A 20,198-nucleotide genomic window follows, 5' to 3' on the forward strand; every position below is an offset into this window, starting at 1 on the left:
TTTTGAAAATAACATGCAGGACTTGACATTAACCTGTTCATCCACTTGTCCTTCAGACAAGGTGACTGAAAATGGTGATTGATGCAAGAAACCACTTTACAAAATAAATGCATTATTATTCCAATACCATTATTACAGAGAATCAGACAAATTATGCTACCCTCTTCCTATTGGCTACTTAGCTTATTCAAGCCGGTCTCAAAATACAACACTGCCCTTTTAAGACAAAAAAAAGCTCTTTACCTGACTTGCTTTTAGAAATGTACACATTTTGTGCTCTTGTAGGAAGCAATCACTCCCCTATTGCTGCCTACAAATGATCTATAACTTGGGTAATAACTCACTAACTAGCAAAGGATATGAACAAAATGTGCACACGTGGCTACATGCAGCTCTTGCTTTGATCTCAAAACAAGTGCATCTACTCAAGACTGCTCATGCTGTAAACAGAGTCCAGTTCAAAGTAAATGGCACAGATCCATATATGGCAATGGTCTACTTGCATATAGTCCTACTGCAGCTCTGATTGGTTATGCCGCTCTGGTCTGTGTAGAGTACCGGCAGAGTTGTCCGCAATAGAATCCTACTGTGTTCTGCCTACAACATCTCTTGCATTTTGTTTTGGTATGTTGCATTGAAAGTGGCTAATAATGCGTTGATTCAATCACAATTGCCACAGTAAAGGGAAAAGGGGATAACTCTATGAAGTTCAATCTCGTGCTTCTCTCCGAGGGCTGATATTTATTCTGCGCGGCAGTCCTGGGGAGCTGCGTGGCAGTCTCGGGGCTACTGCGTGCCTGCACGCAGCTTAGAGGGAGCATTGATAACGTTGCGGATTAAGTTCGGAATGACACAGTTTCATGTGTACAACATCTAAAGACCTACAGTACCAGTCAAAAGTTTGGACACACCTACTCATTCCAGGGTTTTTCTTTTCTTTTTACTGTTTTCTACATTGTATAATAATAGAACACTGAAACTATGAACTAACACACATGGAATCATGTAGTAACCAAAAAAGTGTTAAACAAATCAAAATATTTTATATTTGAGATTCTTCAAAGTAGCCACCCTTTGCCTTGATGAACGCTTTGCACACTCTTGGCATTCTCTCAACCAGCTTCATAAGGTTGTCACCAGGAATGCATTTCAATTAACAGGTGTGCCTTCTTAAAAGTTAATTTGTGGAATTTCTTTCATTCTTAATGCGTTTGAGCCAATCAGTTGTTGTGACAAGGTAGGGGTTGTATACAGAAGATGGCCCTATTTGGTAAAATACCAAGTCCATATTATGGGAAGAACATCTCAAATAAGCAAAGAGAAACGACAGCGTCATTACTTTAAGACATGAAGGTCAGTCAAGCCGGAAAATTTCAAGATCTTGTGCAGTCGCAAAAACCATCAAGCGCTATGATGAAACTGGCTCTCATGAGGACCGCCACAGGAAAGGAAGACCCAGAGTTACCTCTGCTGCAGAGGATAAGTTCATTAGAGTTACCAGCCTCAGAAATTGCAACCCAAATAAATGCTTCACGGAGTTCAAGTAACAGACACATCAACAAACTGTTCAGAGGAGACTGCGTGAATCAGGCCTTCATGGTCGAATTGCTGCAAAGAAACCACTACTAAAGGACAACCATAAGAAGAAGAGACTTGCTTGGGCCAAGAAACACGAGCAATTGACATTAGACCGGTGGAAATGTGTCCTTTGGTCTGGAGTCCAAATGTGAGATTTTTGGTTCCAACCACCGTGTCTTTTTGAGACGCAGAGTAGGTGAACGGATCTCTGCATGTGTGGTTCCCACCGTGAAGCATGGAGGAGGAGGTGTGGGGGTGCTTTGCTGGTGACACTGTCTGTGATTTATTTAGAATTCAAGGCACACTTAACCAGCATGGCTACCACAGCATTTTGCAGCGATATGCCATAACATCTGGTTTGGGCTTAGTCCCACTATCATTTGTTTTTCAATAGGACAGTGACCCAAAACACACCTCCAGGCTGTGTAAGGGCAATTTGACCAAGAAGGAGAGTGATGGAGTGCTGCATCAGATGACCTGGCCTCTACAATCACCCAACCTCAACCCAATTGAGATGGTTTGGGATGAGTTGGACCGCAGAGTGAAGGAAAAGCAGCCAACAAGTGCTCAGCATATGTGGGAACTCCTTCAAGACTGTTGGAAAAGCATTCCAGGTGAAGCTGATTGAGAGAATGCCAAGACTGTGCAAAGCTGTCATGAAGGCACAGGGTGGCTACTTTGAAGAATCTAAAATATCAAATATTTTGATATGTTTAACACTTTTTTGGGGGGGCGGTTACTACATGATTCCTTCCATGTGTTATTTCATTGTTTTGATGTCTTCACTGTTATTCTAAAATGTAGAAAATAAAACCCTTGAATAAGTAGGTGTCTAAACTTTTGACTGGTACTCTACATTGCTATACTGAGTGTCAGTTTCTCAAAGGATGTATTTGGGTGTTTTTGTAGCTTTTGTTCATGTCTTTTGCGTGCCCTGATACTGCGCAATGAGGAAGTGAATCGCGGCTGGGGTAAGTTTCTCAAAAACAAGCCAAATCAAAGTGTCTGGACCCTTCTATAACGTCAATTTAAATAAATCATGTAGATTTATTTCGGAAAATTCTACTTTAAGTGTTAAACATTCAATGTTAATCAATATTAAGTGGTTAGTGTTTAATATTACATTTTGTGTGTTTGTTCCCGTCTTCAGTGAAACTGCAGCGAGGATGGTGAACTTTGGCTGGCCTTTCCAGCCCTACCGTGTGTTTGACGTGACTGACGGCCAGGAGGTCAAGGAGGGAGAGTAAGAAAATCTCTGGATCATGGTTCTATGAGTTCTATTTAATTCTGCTGTAGGCCTCATGTTAAAGGGATAGTTCAGTGACTTTACATGATTAGATATTTTGTTCCTTACCTCGACAACAGTCTAGGGCACGTGTCAAACTCATTCCATGGAGGGCCGAGTGTTTTTGGTTTTTCCTTTCAATTAACCCCTAGACAACCAGGTGTGTGGAGTTCCTTACTAATTGGTGACCTTAATTAATAAATCAAGTACATGGGAGGAGCGAAAACCCGCAGACACTCGGCCCTTCGTGGAATGAGTTTGACGCCCCTGGTCTAGGGCCTTCAAACTCAACTCTGGACCTTGAAGCCAGTTCCACAGCTTGTTTTCATTGTTCCCCTCTAATCAGGGACCTATTTAGACCTGGCATACCAGATGGGTGCAATTCATTATCAGGTAGAACAGAAAACCAGCAGGCTTTGGACCTCATAGGGTAAGAGTGACAGTGCAATCCACACTTGGATTTTGTTAAACTAGCCACGGCCAACAATTGTCAACGGAAGCATTTTTGGTCCAATTCCCCATGTAGGTCAATCTCTCGCTGAACAATCCCTTTAATGACAAATGCAAGTCATTACGAAAAAGTGCTTGTGACTGAATACATGTTGAATGACTGTTTGATTGCCTTCTGGCTGGTCACCAGGTCGTTCAGCAACCTGAAGGAGGTGCAGCTGGTAGTGTTCCTGCTGAGGATGATGGCTGAGAAGCAGCAGGTCAAGGTGGGTGTCATCACGCCCTACAAAGCCCAGAAGGACCGCATCAACCGCGAGCTGGCCAAGATGGTCAACAAGAACCTCACGTGAGTGAAGTGCTGCACCATAAATGCGTATTCTCATTGGGGTAAGTAGATTGACAGGGATATGCTCCGATGGCACAAAGGGTCTGTTCGCGCTGCTAGTGTAAAGAGAAAATTGCCAGAAAAGGAAGCCATTTCATTAGTCTTAGCTGGCAGAATCATTAGAACCAATGAAATGGCTTCCTTTCTGCAAGCAGTGTGAAGGGACCCTAAAATAAAATGCCTTGTGTTCCAGGGTGGACGTTGACACTGTGGAAGGCTTCCAGGGCCGAGAGATGGACTGCATCATCGTCTCCTGCGTCAGGGCAAGCCACGAGCAGGGCGGCATCGGGTGAGTGGACAAGTTTTCCTGGTAAGGTCATGTGGCCAGGCCCTATACTTGGTAATGATATAACAAATGTGATTTATGTAATGCTTTACGTAGAAGTAGTATTCATACTACCAGTATTGCGCTTACTTGGGTAATGGGTATAGTTTCTCATCTATGGTGCCCCCCCCACAGGTTCCTGGGGAATCGCCAGAGGTTGAATGTGACCATCACCCGGGCCAAGTTTAGCCTGTTCATTCTGGGCCATCTACGGACACTCCAGGTAATTATGTCCTCCTCCTGGGTCAAAAATCTGTGTCTGTATGGAGGCCTGTCTGGTTGTATTTCCTTTGCCAGCCTCGTTTTGATTGTGTGTCTGTCTTAGGAAAACCAAGACTGGGGTGCGCTTATCAAAGACGCCGCTACACGTGACGTCATTAAATCAACGAATGAGATGACCTTCAAGACGGTCTCCAGGAAGATCTTCAAGCAGGAGCTGACCAGGAGCCTGTCTAACCCCCTCAGAGAAGCAGGCCCTCCCCCTGCTGCCTCCCGGCCCACCGCCGATGCCCCCAGGGCTGCTCCCATCGGGCTGCGGCGCTCCTCTGAGCCAGCCCTGTTCGCCCAGGGCTGGGACTCCCCCCAGCAGCCCAGCTCAGCATCCCCTCCCCAGGCCGCTGACAGGCCCACAGACCCGCGTCTGGTAGTCCAGCATCCACAGGCCCCCCAGCATAGAGCAGACTGGGATCTGCGAGCTGAAGGAATCAGGGACCCACGAGCGGAGATCAGAAGGGACCCACGAGCGGAGATCAGAAGGGACCCACGAGCGGAGATCAGAAGGGACCCACGAGCGGAGATCAGAAGGGACCCACGAGCGGAGATCAGAAGGGACCCACGAGCGGAGATCAGAAGGGACCCACGAGCGGAGATCAGAAGGGACCCACGAGCGGAGGGTTACAGAGACTCCCGGGTGGAAAACCTCAGAGACCCACGAGCTGAGAGGGACCCACGAGGACGGAACAGCCCAGAACAGCTTCACCCCACTGTGTACCAAAACCTGAGATGTGCTGGCAGGGAGAGGGACATGGACAGAGAGCGACACCATTCACCTGTCACCGCGCCCTGCCCAGGAGACGGAGTCAACAGACCACCGTGGGACCACAGTGCTACAGCCTCCTTCAACAACCACACACACACTCACCCCCAGAAACGAGCCCCAGACACCCGATGGATCCCTCCCACCCACTCCAAGAGGGGGAAGAGATGAGTCTGACCACTGACCCTGTTTGGTTTGTTTTTATTCGTGTGCTTTCTTATATATTCAGAGAAAGGGAACGAGAGAGGAAGGAGAGATTACTCCTCAGAGTAGTTTGGTTCTCAAACAGTCTGGATTTTAAGTGCATACTATTTCCACTTAGAGCATATATTATTAAGTGCAAAAGTATGTCTTGTCAGCAATAGTTATTTGACTATAGACAATTATTTGTTTATTTTGCTTTTGAAGTGTCATCCTTGTTGAGCACCAGGATGGTGGGTAACTGAGGCAAATGTTACATTTTGTGATCAGAATTTGACTGGTTGTGTTGCTTAATGTATGTATCTTTATAGAATCTGTAACATGGACCCCAGACATAGTCTGAGCGAACACATTAGCTGGAGCATGTGGGACAAATACATTTTATTTCTATATAGAGAGACATGTTGTACAGTAGTTCACCGCCATTTTATTCCCCAGAGAAGTGTTGAAAGCGCTGGGTGTTTTATTTCTGCTGGTTTAGTTTGGTGTTTTTGTTTGTACGGTATTGGATGCACTTTTATTTGTCGTATCACGCTGTGCATTAACACAAGGTCATTTTTACACACACAAGAAACTAATCTCTCAGTAAAGCTTATTTTAGGATACCTTTCTTGTTGACAGAGACTAGGGGATATGAGTGTATTATTAACAACTATTAGACTTCAGGCCAGCTGCCTCCTTGAATGTTGCAACCAAAGTACAGACTTCCAGTGGCTCTCAGCAACTTCAGGGAAATATAAAAATGTAAGTATACATCGCGTTATTCCTTCTGAGTTTCACCTGTCACGATACCTTCCTGTGTTCCGATTTTTGGAAGGTAATGTTTCAAATAATTTCTTAAAGTAATTTCTATGCAATGTAGTTTTTGGGGGGAAATAACGTCCTAGTTTTTCCAAGACATATGCGCCAAAGAAACCACGGCGCCAGTTTAACCCAAAACAAATATGCACACATTTTTCATGTTTTTTAAGATTGTAAATTAATCCTTTGTATTTGAAATTGAACAAAATTATTTACAATTCATTTTAAGCTGCAAAATTATTGCTTTTATTTGTTTGCAATTGGTGCTGCACCCTCTTGCCAACGTTCACCTGGGGCGTGTTCAGCAGGACTCATTGTTTTGGAACGTTCAGATAGAAATATGCTATGTAGAACAAATATGCATTTCTTACATGTAGAATAAGAATCAAGTCTGCTCTATTTGTGGAATTTCTATCTGCAACGTTCGCGAATGTTTTCGTACTGAACATGGCCCTGTATATTATTGTTCACCAAACCAATCAGCTGAATCCATCTCTGTAAACTGTTAGGGAGAGCGCCCAGTTATATTGATTATATTTTGTTATATAATGGTCAACATCGAATGCTAAAATTTGAATTTTGTTTCATGCATCTCACTTCACACAGGTAGACGGTACACTTCCACTATTAGTCGGGCCTTGTTGTTTCTGTCAAACACAACTCCTCTCACCATACCACTATCCTTTCAGCACTTCTGATCGGCGAAGGTACAACTTTGCTCTAAATAAGGCCTTCGTTTCCATTCTCCTAATGCTTGAGTTTAGGACTGTGGAGTAGGGGAATCTGATCTTAGATCAGTGCGGTTCAGCCAGGACAACTCCCACCTTGGTCTCTGATCTGCACCCAGATCATTCTGTGCCCCATCTCCCAGAGGATCTCCCCCAAATGTCTCAATTCATCACGCTGCCCTTCATGTTAACAATGCAGACTTCTTCTGAAGCGGAGCCCAGAATAGAGACGCCTTACAGACACAATAGACTAGAACAGGATTTTATTTTACACCGGCTGAATGTGTTTTCTGTCTTATTATTGCATGCTGATACCCACCCAATTTATTTTGCATTCCTCCCAGGTGTTGGTGTTGCTTTTGTCTAAATGTGCTCATCCTTTACAGAGTGATAGTCCATTTCACCTGTAGTTCTCTAGTTTACGCCCAATGTCACTGACCGTTAACACCGGGAACTACTTTCTCACTGAAGTGTTTTTATTTATTTATAAAAGTCGACTCCGAATGAAGGACTCCACACGATGCCTAGGGTGTCATTAGGATGAATCTGTAAGCCCCGGGTTTCCATGATGATGATCTCTGAGTGGGAGAACCATATATACTTACTAGAATTTCTTTCTATGTGGAGACCGCTATCATGTTTTGACCTATTAGGAACAGTCATTTTGTTCTATCAGAACGTTATGGGTAGTTAAATGTTTAGGATATTGTGGAGCCATTTTTGGTTCACTTTCAGTTCTTCATAATTCCCAATGGTTCAATCTCCAACTGAGCTGGATGTGTGGGTGTCAATCATTACATTTTAGTCATTTAGCAGACGCTCTTATCCAGAATGACTTAGTTAGTGAGTGCATACATATTTTTTTTCATACTGGCCCAATCATCATGTTAGCTCTTTTTCTATTTGCATAAAACATGTCTGACCTGAATGAAATTACATAGGTGAGAGGGGAGTATGTTGAGCCATTTTTTACATTCAGCATCACTACGTCAACGGAAATATATTATTATTTCTAACAAATATATCTACATATACACTATATATACAAAAGTACGTGGACACCCCTTCAAATTAGTGGATTTGGCTATTTCAGCCACACCCGTCCGTTGCTGACAGGTGTATACAATCGAGCACACAGCCATGCAATCTCCATAGACAAACATTCGCAGTAGAATGGCCTTACTGAAGAGCTCAATGACTTTCAACATGGCACCGTCAGTCAGATCGTCAAATTTCTGCCCTGCTAGAACCGCCCCAGTCAACTGTAAGTGCTGTTATTGTAAAGTGGAAACGTCTAGTCTAGGAGCAACAGTGGCTCAGCCACAAAGTGGTAGGCCAAACAAGCTCACAGAACAGGACCGCTGAAGTGCGTAAAAATCGTCTGTCCTCGATTGCAACACTCACTACCGAGTTCCAAACTGCCTCTGGAAGCAATGTCAGCACAAGAACTGTTCGTCGGGAGCATCATGAAATGGGTTTCCATGGCCGAGGAGTTGCACACAAGCCTAAGATCACCATGCGCAATGCCAAGCGTCGGCTGGAGTGGTGTAAAGCTTGCCGCCATTGGACACTGGAGCAGTGGAAACACTGGCATTGCATCTGGCAGTCCGACGGACAAATCTGGGTTTGGCGGATGCCGGAGAACACTACCTGCCCATAGTGCCCACTGTTAAGTTTGGTGGCGGAGGAGTAATGTCTGAGGCTGTTTTTCATGGTTCGGGCTAGGCCCCTTAGCTCTAGTGAAGGGAAATCTTAACGCTACAGCATAAAATGACATTCTAGATGATTCTGTGCTTCCAACTTTGTGGCAACAGTTTGGGGAAGGCCCTTTCCTGTTTCAGCATGACAATGCCACCGTGCACAAAGCGAGGTCCATACAGAAATGGTTTTTCGAGATCGGCGTGGAAGAATTTGACTGGCCTGCATAGAGCCCTGACCTCAACCCCATCGAACACCTTTGGGATGAATTGGAACGCTGACTGCGAGCCAGGCCTAAACGCCCAACATCAGTGCCTGACCTCACTAATGCTCTTGTGGCTGAATGGAAGCAAGTCCCTGCAGCAATGTTCCAACATCTAGTGGAAAGCCTTCCCAGAAGAGTGGATTCTGTTATAGCAGAAAAGGGGGGACCAACTCCATATTAATGCCCATGATTTTGTTATGAGATTTTCAACAAGCAGGTGTCCGCATACTTTTGGTCATGTAGTGTATTTCAGGATGATGTGTATCCCTGGAAATAATCAGAATTCATATAAACATAAGTTGAAAACATAGCTTGTCTAAAAAGAGTGGTCTCTTGGCACAACTTACCCCGGGTATGGGGTAGGTTTAGTATTGAGCTGCTTTGGGTAGGGGTGTGTGATGTCCTGTGACATTGGGTCATGTAGCTGGTAGGTCAAGTTTAATTAATGGAATGGAGGTGTGCTATATCGTAAATCTTAAATGTATGCCTACATTCAGATATTGATCTCTCTGTTCAAAATCACTTACCTTTCCATTTCTTGACCAGCTGTCTGGGACAAGGATGTTGTTTCAGTGTGCCAATTCATAGTCATGGTCTCTGCAATTTGAGGCTACTAAGCCCATGAAATGTTTAGCAAGCTCAGACTCTGTCATCAGAGAGAACCTTGTGGACTATCATAGCCTCTCAGTGCCTTGCAAAAGTATTCATCCCCATGGCGTTTTTTCCTATGTTGTTGCATTACAACCTGTAATTTAAATGGATTTTTATTTGAATTTCATGTACTGGACATACACAAAATAGTCCAAATTGGTGAATTGGAATGAAAAAAAATACTTGTTTAAAAAAAAAAAAAAAAAAACTAATAACGGAAAAGTGGTGCGTGCATATGTATTCACCCCCTTTGCTATGAAGCCCTTAAATAAGATCTGGTGCAACCAATTACCTTCAGAAGTCACATAATTAGATTGCACACAGGTGGACTTTATTTAACTAAGTGTCACATGATCTCAGTATTTATACACCTGTTCTGAAAGGCCCCAGAGTCTGCAACACCACTAAGCAAGGGGCACCACCAGGCAAGCGGCACCATGAAGACCAAGGAGCTCTCCAAACAGGTCAGGGACAAGGTTGTGTTGAAGTATAGTTCCGGGTTGGGTTATAAAATAAGATCAGAAACTTTGAACATCCCACAGAGCACCATTAAATCCATTATTAAGAAATGGAAAGAATATGGCACCACAACAAACCTGCCAAGAGAGGGCCGCCCACAAAAACTCACAGACCAGGCAAGGAGGGAATTAATCAGAGAGGCAAAAGAGACCAAAGATAACCCTGAAGGAAACAGCGGAGATTGGAGTATCTGTCCATAGGGCCACTTTAAGCAGTACACTCCACAGAGCTGGGCTTTACGGAAGAGTGGCCAGAAAAAAGCCATTGCTTAAAGAAAAAAATAAGCAAACATGTTTGGTGTTCGCACGAATAGTTATGCACGCTCATGTTCTGTTTTTTTGTCTTATTTCTTGTTTCTTTCACAAAACATATTTTGCATCTTCAAAGTGGTAGGCATGTTGTGTAAATCAAATGATACAACCCCCCTTCAAAAATATATTTTAATTCCAGATTGTAAGGCAACAAAATAGGAAAAATGCCAAGGGGGTGAATACTTTCGCAAGCCACTGTACACACACACAATCACACAGTACCAGTCAAAAGTTTGGACACACTTACTCATTCAAGGGTTCTTTCTTTTTACTATTTTCTACATTGTAGAATAATAGTGAAGACATCAAAACTATGATATAACACATGGAATCATGTAGTAACCCAAAAAGTGTTAAACAAATCAAAATATATTTTATATGAGATTCTTCAAATAGCCACCCTTTGCCTTGATGACAGCTTTGCACACTCTCTGCATTCTCTCAACCAGCTTCACCTGGAATGCTTTTCCAATAGTCTTGAAGGAGTTCCCACATATGCTGAGCACTTGTTTGGCTGCTTTTCCTTCACTCTGCGGTCTGACTCATCCCAAACCATCTCAATTGGGTTGAGGTCGGGGGATTGTGAAGGCCAGTGTAACAAAGTGAAAATGTAGAGTTTCCATCAACCTCGCACGCAATGTAGACATCAAAGAACGCCACAGTTCGCAGTAGAGTAGTGGGTGAAACCATTCACTTCAGGAAAAGGGTTGATATAAATAAAGTTTCCTTTAATTTTGTGTTACTGAATTCATAAAAATATTTGCTGCCATTGTAGTAAGGTTGGTAATACGAGAGGTCTTCGGACTTACCATTTTTTGTACTATTTTATTTTGAAAGAACAACTAGTGGGTTTTGAGTGCTTCTCCCCTATTTGGGAAGTTGGTCTGCCTGCTCCTCAGTCTGAGAGAGATCTTCTGAGAGCGGGTTCATGTCTCCTTCTACTGTATATAAAAAACTTTAAAACTGTATAACATACAGTGGGGAAAAAAAGTATTTAGTCAGCCACCAATTGTGCAAGTTCTCCCACTTAAAAAGATGAGAGAGGCCTGTAATTTTCATCATAGGTACACGTCAACTATGACAGACAAAATCAGAAAAGAAAATCCAGAAAATCACATTGTAGGATTTTTAATGAATTTATTTGCAAATTATGGTGGAAAATAAGTATTTCGTCAATAACAACAGTTTCTCAATACTTTGTTATATACCCTTTGTTGGCAATGACACAGGTCAAACGTTTTCTGTAAGTCTTCACAAGGTTTTCACACACTGTTGCTGGTATTTTGGCCCATTCCTCCATGCAGATCTCCTCTAGAGCAGTGATGTTTTGGGGCTGTCGCTGGGCAACACGGACTTTCAACTCCCTCCAAAGATTTTCTATGGGGTTGAGATCTGGGGACTGGCTAGGCCACTCCAGGACCTTGAAATGCTTCTTACGAAGCCACTCCTTCGTTGCCCGGGCGGTGTGTTTGGGATCATTGTCATGCTGAAAGACCCAGCCACGTTTCATCTTCAATGCCCTTGCTGATGGAAGGAGGTTTTCACTCAAAATCTCACGATACATGGCCCCATTCATTCTTTCCTTTATACGGATCAGTCGTCCTGGTCCCTTTGCAGAAAAACAGCCCCAAAGCATGATGTTTCCACCCCCATGCTTCACTGGACCTTATGATCACTCAGCTGCACAGCTGATGCCTGCTGGACTGTTCCTTTACACGGTACCCTGTCCTGTTTATTCTGTTTAGTCTTAGCCCAAACGTTATCGCTATTTCCAGTTGTTGTCTTAGCTCTCTCTAATAACACCTGTGACTGCTTTATGCCTCTCTCCCATGTCAATTATGCCTTGCCTATTGCTGTTTGGGTTAGTTCTTATTATACAATTTCACTGTAGAACCCCTAGTCCCTCTCAAACTGCCTCATATAGTTCCTTTGTTCCACCCCCCCATACACGCCGAGACCGGCTCAATCGGTGCCTCCAATGACGCTATCTCTTTCATTGTTACCCAACGCTTAGGGTTACCTGAACTGTACTCATATCCTTCCATATCCTTTTCTGTACATAATGCCCTGAATCTTTTCTACAACGCCCGGAGAACTGCCCCCTTTATTCTATGTACCCAACGCACTAGAAGACCAGTTCTTAAAGCCTTTAGTCGTATCCTTATTCTAGTCCTCCTCTGTTCCTCTGGTGATGTAGAGGCTAACCCAGGCCCTGCAGCCCCCAGTATCACTCCTACTCCCCAGGAGCTATCATTTGTTGACTTCTGTAACCGTAAAAGTCTTGGTTTTCTGCACATAAATATCAGAAGCCTCCTTCCTAAGTTTGAGTTATTCACTGCGTTAGCACACTCCGCCAACCCTGATGTTCTAGCAGTGTCTGAATCCTGGCTTAGGAAGGCCACCAAAAATTCTGAAATTTCCATCCCCAACTATAACATTTTCCGTCTAGATAGAACTGCCAAAGGGGGTGGAGTTGCAATCTACTGTAGAGATAGCCTGCAGAGCTCTATCATACTATCCAGGTCTGTGCCCAAACAGTTTGAGCTTCTACTTCTAAAAATCCACCTTTCCAGAAATAAATCTCTCACTGTTGCCGCTTGCTACAGACCCCCCTCAGCCCCCAGCTGTGCCCTGGACACCATATGTGAATTGATTGCCCCCCATCTATCCTCAGAGTTCGTACTGCTTGGTGACCTAAATTGGGATATGCTTAACACCCCGGCCATCCTACAATCTAAACTAGATGCCCTCAATCTCACACAAATTATCAACGAACCTACCAGGTACAACCCTAAATCCGTAAACATGGGTACCCTCATAGATATCATCCTGACTAACTTACCCTCTAAATACACCTCCGCTGTCTTCAACCAGGATCTCAGCGATCACTGCCTTATTGCCTGCGTCCGTAACGGGTCCGCGGTCAAACGACCACCCCTCATCACTGTCAAACGCTCCCAAAAACACTTCAGCGAGCAGGCCTTCCTAATTGACCTGGCCCAGGTATCCTGGATGGATATAGATCTCATTCCGTCAGTAGAGGATGCCTGGTTGTTCTTTAAAAGTAATTTCCTCTCAATCTTAAATAGACATGCCCCATTCAAAAAATACAGAACTAAGAACAGATATAGCCCCTGGTTCTCCTCAGACTTGACTGCCCTTGACCAGCACAAAAACATCCTGTGGCGTACTGCATTAGCATCAAATAGCCCCCGCGATATGCAACTTTTCAGGGAAGTTAGGAACCAATATACACAAGCAGTTAGGAAAGCAAAGGCTAACTTTTTCAAACAGAAATTTGCATCCTGTAGCACTAACTCCAAAAAGTTTTGGGACACTGTAAAGTCCATGGAAAATAAGAGCACTTCCTCCCAGCTGCCCACTGCACTGAGGCTAGGAAACACTATCACCACCGATAAATCTACAATAATCGAGAATTTCAACAAGCATTTTGCTACGGCTGGCCATGCTTTCCACCTGGCTACCACTACCCCGGCCACCAGCTCTGCACCCTCCGCTGCAACTTGCCCATGCCCCCCCCGCTTCTCCTTCACACAAATCCAGACAGCTGATGTTCTAAAAGAGCTGCAAAATCTGGACCCCTACAAATCATCTGGGCTAGACAATCTGGACCCTTTCTTTCTAAAACTAGCCGCCGAAATTGTCGCAACCCCTATTACTAGCCTGTTCAACCTCTCTTTCGTAACGTCTGAGATCCCCAGAGATTGGAAAGCTGCCGCGGTCATCCCCCTCTTCAAAGGGGGTGACACTCTAGATCCAAACTGTTACAGACCCATATCCATCCTGCCCTGCCTTTCAAAAGTTTTTGAAAGCCAATTCAACAAACAGATCACCGACCATTTCGAATCCCACCGTACCTTCTCCGCTATGCAATCCGGTTTCCGAGCTGGTCATGGGTGCACTTCAGCCACGCTCAAGGTCCTAAACGATATTATAACCGCGATCGATAATAGACAGTACTGTGCAGCCGTTTTCATTGACCTGGCCAAGGCTTTCGACTCTGTCAACCACCGCATTCTTATTGGCAGACTAAATAGCCTTGGTTTCTCAAATGACTGCCTCGCCTGGTTCACCAACTACTTCTCAGATAGAGTTCAATGTGTCAAATCGGAGGGCCTGTTGTCTGGACCTATGGCAGTCTCTATGGGGGTGCCACAGGGTTCAATTCTTGGGCCGACTCTTTTCTCTGTGTATATCAATGACGTCGCTCTTGCTGCTGGTGACTCTCAGATCCACCTCTACGCAGACGACACCATTTTGTATACATCTGGCCCTTCATTGGACACTGTGTTAACAAACCTCCAAACGAGCTTCAATTCCATACAACACTCCTTCAGTAGCCTCCAACTGCTCTTAAACACTAGTAAAACTAAATGCATGCTCTTCAACCGAACGCTGCTTGCACCCGCCCACCCGACTAGAATCACTACACTCGACGGGTCTGACCTAGAGTATGTGGACAACTACAAATATCTAGGTGTCTGGTTAGACTGTAAACTCTCCTTCCAGACTCACATTAAGAATCTCCAATCCAAAGTTAAATCTAGAATCGGTTTCCTATTTCGCAACAAAGCCTCCTTCACTCATGCTGCCAAACATGCCCTTGTAAAACTGACTATCCTACCGATCCTTGACTTCGGCGATGTCATTTACAAAATAGCCTCCAACACTACTCAGCAAATTGGATGTAGTCTATCACAGTGCCATCCGTTTTGTCTCCAAAGCCCCATATAATACCCACCACTGTGACCTGTACGCTCTTGTTGGCTGGTCCTCACTACATATTCGTCGCCAAACCCACTGGCTCCAGGCCATCTATAAATCACTGCTAGGCAAATCCCCGCCTTATCTTAGCTCATTGGTCACCATAGCAACACCCACCCGTAGTCTGCGCTCCAGCGGGTATATCTCACTGGTCATCCCCAAAGCCAACACCTCCTTTGGCCGCAATTCCTTCCAGTTCTCTGCTGCCAATGACTGGAACAAATTGCAAAAATCTCTGAAGCTGGAGACACTTATCTCCCTCACTAACTTTAAGCATCAGTTGTCAGAGCACCTTACCGATCACTGCACCTGTACACAGCCCATCTGAAATTAGCCCGCCCAACTATCTCATCCCTATATTGTTATTTATTTTGCTCATTTGTACCCCAATATCTCTATTTGCACATCATCTCTTGCACATCTATCATTCCAGTGTTAATACTAATTGTAATTATTTTGCACTATAGCCTATTTTATTGCCTTACATCCATAACTTGCTAAATTTGCACACACTGTGTATATATGTATTTCTGTTGTATTTTTTGACTGTTTTGTTTTACCCCATATGTAACTCTGTGTTGTTGTTTTTATCGCACTGCTTTGCTTTATCTTGGCCAGGTCGCAGTTGTAAATGAGAACTTGTTCTCAACTGGTTTACCTGGTTAAATAAAGGTGAAATAAAAAATAAATAAACAGTAGGTATGGTGTTCTTTGGATGCAACTCAGCATTCTTTGTCCTCCAAACACGACGAGTTGAGTTTTTACCAAAAAGTTCTATTTTGGTTTCATCTGACCATATGACTTTCTCCCAATCCTCTTCTGGATCATCCAAATGCACTCTAGCAAACTTCAGACGGGCCTGGACATGTACTGGCTTAAACAGGGGGACACGTCTAGCACTGCAGGATTTGAGTCCCTGGCGGCGTAGTGTGTTACTGATGGTAGGCTTTGTTACTTTGGTCCCAGCTCTCTGCAGGTCATTCACTAGGTCCCCCTGTGTGGTTCTGGGATTTTTGCTCACCATTCTTGTGATAATTTTGACCCCACGGGGTGAGATCTTGCGTGGAGCCCCAGATCGAGGGAGATTATCAGTGGCCTTGTATGTCTTCCATTTCCTAATAATTGCTCCCACAGTTGATTTCTTCAAACCAAGCTGCTTACCTATTGCAGATTCAGTCTTCCCAGCCTGGTGCAGGTCTACAATTTTGTTTCTGGTGTTCTTTGACAGCTCTTTGGTCTTGGCATAGTGGAGTTTGGAGTGTGACTGTTTGAGGTTGTGGACAGGTGTCTTTTATACTGATAACAAGTTCAAACAGGTGCCATTAATACAGGTAACGAGTGGAGGACAGAGGAGCCTCTTAAAGAAGAAGTTACAGGTCTGTGAGAGCCAGAAATCTTGCTTGTTTGTAGGTGACCAAATACTTATTTCCACCATAATTTGCAAATAAATTCATTAAAAATCCTACAATGTGATTTTCTGATTTTTTTTCTTCTCAATTTGTCTGTCATAGTTGACGTGTACCTATGATGAAAATTACAGGCCTCTCTCATCTTTTTAAGTGGGAGAACTTGCACAATTGGTGGCTGACTAAATACTTTTTTTCCCCACTGTAAGTGTTTTTGGAAAACTGGTTCATATATCCTAAAGTCAATAGCAAATGTGGCTATGTATATATTTATTTTGCCGTTAATGTATTGAAGACCTATTTCAGCAAGTGAACCAAGTTTTTGCTGGCTTAGCTAGCCATGTTAATGATGAGCTAACTAGCACCGATGGTCACTGCACTACAACGTCACGCTAGCTATTGCCAGCAGGTGATTTGCTAGCAGGTGACTTATTGAAATTAAGTGTCAAATTGCGTCAATTCAAATCTGGTATAGGAACAAAAAGAGGTCAATACACGTCTTCTAAAATAGACTAGTATTTTAATTTATGCAAACACTTGAATGGTAAATATGATGTTCGTATATACGGGCCCACTGAAAAACCACACAGGGCAGTCAGAGAACTGAGCTTTTGTTATAAGTTCTTCTTTAAATACTCTGACAGAGATAGTTCCCGCTCCCTGCTGGGCCTGTCAGAGTAGAGGCTGGGTGTGGTTTAAACTTACCCAACCTATCGATGGCGCACAGGCTGGTCCCAGCCCCTTGGCGCTTCACTGTTGCCAGGCATTAGTTGTTATCTTTACAACTTGTCTCGAGTCAGCAACCTCAGACATAGTTTGTCCTTCTTTGTAGCAGAACACATGTCCTTGAGCGGTTTAACAAAGAGGCTGTGTGTGTGAGTCACAAGCCTGTCTCAGCCTACCCCCTAACGGTTCCTCATATTAATCACAGCTTGTTATGTTAAACAATCTATATCAGTACAGCACAAACCTATTATGTTTAATCATTAATGTATTCTTTCTAAGCTAGGCATCACATCTAGTTATAAGAAAATAGATCCCCACAATCCCCCTTTTAACACCCGCTGGGTGTGAACCCAAAATAAGAAATTTCAGGGAAATGTAGGATTCCCCCTTTTGACACCCACTAGGGTGTCACTCATTAAAATACAATACAAACAAAAAGAATCACACTTTTATTAATAGGCAATAATGATAATAAAAAGGCCTTCAGTCCTTCCATCTACACCTAACTTGTACTAGGTTGGCTACCAGCCACCCAGGAACTTCAAACCTTCACATAAGGAAAGACAAACACAATAGTTTAAATGGATTTATTAAACATAAAAACACAAACAGGGAATTTTGATTCCCCCTTTAGACACCCACTAGGGTGTCACTCCACCACCTCACCAATAGCAAACCAAGGGTCATCCTCAGTCAACTTCATCTCAGTGTCTGCATCTCCTTCTTGAGCCCCTAGGAGGGGCATCATACCAGCCGTATGCACGACATCTGTAACAGACTTTCTCAAACAAGGAATTACACAGGCAGCACAGCACATTAATATTAGAAACACAACTACTAGGGTCAGAAATCCAGTAACCACCAGTGCAGCATACTTACCAAACCACTCCCCCAACCAGGAGAACAGTCCGTTTCCCTCCATTCCAGCCATGCTCTTCATTTCAGCTGATAGTTTATCTATACCAACTAGGGCTTTAGAGATACTCCCGTCAGGACTGGTATTGTTAGGGATAAACGTACAACAATGGCTTACCATTCTATAGACACCACCCCTTTCTGCCTGATCTAGAGCCAACCTCTTTTTACTAAGTCATAAGAGTGAGATGGCGGATAATTGTTCAAAGATCCCTTCTGTTGCATCCCTAGTCCAGCCAATAAATCGTTGTTGGTCGTAAAATATATAATTAATCCAATTCACAATTTTGTTTATTGTCACCCACCAAAATAACGTGGTAGTAAACTCTTCCCCTAATTGTTTCATAGCTCGGTATCCATCCGATACCCCCCCTTGGTATCCCAGTCGCATCCATCTAAATAGGGCTATTCTCCTTCTTGTTAAAACTCCTCCTACATCTGTTTAATCCTTGGTTCCTGGTGACTAATTCTAACTAGCTGAATCAGTAGAACCAGGGCGCATGTATCTAGCCACCCTTTTGGAATTATCTGCCTTACACTGCCTTTACTGGCACATGCCCACCACACATCGGTTACAGGGGCTGTAAGGTTCAAAATTCTCTCCTGTGCTTCCGAACTTAAGTCCGTCACATTACTACTATCTCCAATTGATAAATGGTGATGTCTTTGTTTCTCTTTACCCCCCCATCTGGATGTTCAGTCCCCCTCGGTCTCATATCCCCATCCCCAAGTGTATTTAAACACTTGAGTCTAGGAACAATCCGCCGTGGTGGCCGAACAAGAATATAATAGGATTTTATAATCCCAATTTGCTTATTGACATGTACCCCACCCGTTGGCTACGTCCCTAACCCTTATTTTGAATCTGACAGTCTGCCCTTTTCTGACTCCCATTTTGTAGGCCACTCGTCCTTGACGGTCAGTATGTCGGGTCGCTTCTCTTCTCTTTTACTTCTTAACAATGGTAAGGGCATAGCACAACTGGTGGTGGATCTTGACATATCAAGACCATTACCGAGACTATGATGCAACTCAAGTTATCCATATTCCCCAAAACCGCCAACCCTCTCCTGTCCTCAGTCTTTCTGCTTGGTACTACCCCATACTCACACCCTGAGAACACACTACAGTGATGATAGGTCGGGGTAGGAGATCTTCGTTAACAGAGGTGATCCCCAGACCCTATTGGGTCAGTTCTTCTCTCTAACTCTGCATGTGTTCAGTGGTGCTTGCATGTGTTCTTACCTTTTTGCAGTGGGTAACGTGGACCCAGATTGCTCTTTCTGCTATTCTAATGGCAAAGGCAGTGACCAATATAACCTGATAGGGCCCTTCCCAACAGGCCTGCTTCCAGTTTTTCTTCTTTAGGGACTGGATGCTCACCAGTCACCTGGTTAGATAGAGTGGGTCACCTTCTCCTTTAGTTCACCTGTGGGGCACAAAACCTCTGACATACGGGTGTGGTTAATAAACTATCTTCACACGTGTTCAGCTCTCAATTTCTATTTCTGACTGCATTCTCTTTCTAGACACTTTCTGTATGTTTTTTTTTTTTTTAAGTATTTTGTCCTCTCCTTCGTATATATTTATGATTTAATCCTACCATCTCCTACCATCCCCCCTTTGACACATGTTTTGCTCATGTGTCAATATTACCACCTACCTAAACAATCACTTAGGTAATATTGGTAATTTATCATCCAATTGCCATCCCTTATTTTTAAATACTGCCTAACTTCACTACTGCTCCCCCTAGCCCTGGGCAACATTCCAATGAGATAAGCTAATCTCTTTCTCCTGGTTATACATTTTGTTAACCTTCAATTACCATCAGTAATCTAAAGATGGTAGTACACACAAAACATGATACAGATATCCCCAGTCCTAACCCATCAATAATTGTTTGTATCAATCTAATTCCTCATAACTAATCCATAAAACCACTGAAAATTCCTCGAGTATACAATGATTATTTAATTGATTACCCTAAATCTGCTACATGTGATCTCATCTCAAATGATCCATTATCAATTATTTGATCAACCCCCTAGGAAAATCTGTCTCCCCTTCTATTGTTCCTGTCCCACCTGTAAATGTCATATTTCATTTTTTAGCCAATACAATCACGGTTAC

General features: G+C 43.5%; 1 protein-coding gene across 1 annotated transcript in view; it reads left to right on the forward strand.

Annotated features, from left to right (window-relative positions):
• LOC311127992 (putative helicase senataxin) overlaps window positions 1–6,013 on the forward strand; it is a 30,300-nt gene extending 24,287 nt beyond the window's left edge. Inside the window, exons 21-25 of the mRNA XM_084159915.1 lie at window positions 2,729–2,821; window positions 3,504–3,659; window positions 3,892–3,987; window positions 4,159–4,246; window positions 4,349–6,013. Coding sequence (XP_084016041.1) covers window positions 2,729–2,821; window positions 3,504–3,659; window positions 3,892–3,987; window positions 4,159–4,246; window positions 4,349–5,230 — 1,315 coding nt within the window. The 3' untranslated portion in view covers window positions 5,231–6,013. The remainder of the gene's footprint in view (window positions 1–2,728; window positions 2,822–3,503; window positions 3,660–3,891; window positions 3,988–4,158; window positions 4,247–4,348) is intronic.
• Window positions 6,014–20,198: the final 14,185 nt, after the last annotated feature.

The sequence above is a fragment of the Coregonus lavaretus genome (assembly GCF_964263955.1).
Source record: "Coregonus lavaretus genome assembly, chromosome: 4".
Classification (NCBI taxonomy): Eukaryota; Metazoa; Chordata; class Actinopteri; order Salmoniformes; family Salmonidae; genus Coregonus; species Coregonus lavaretus.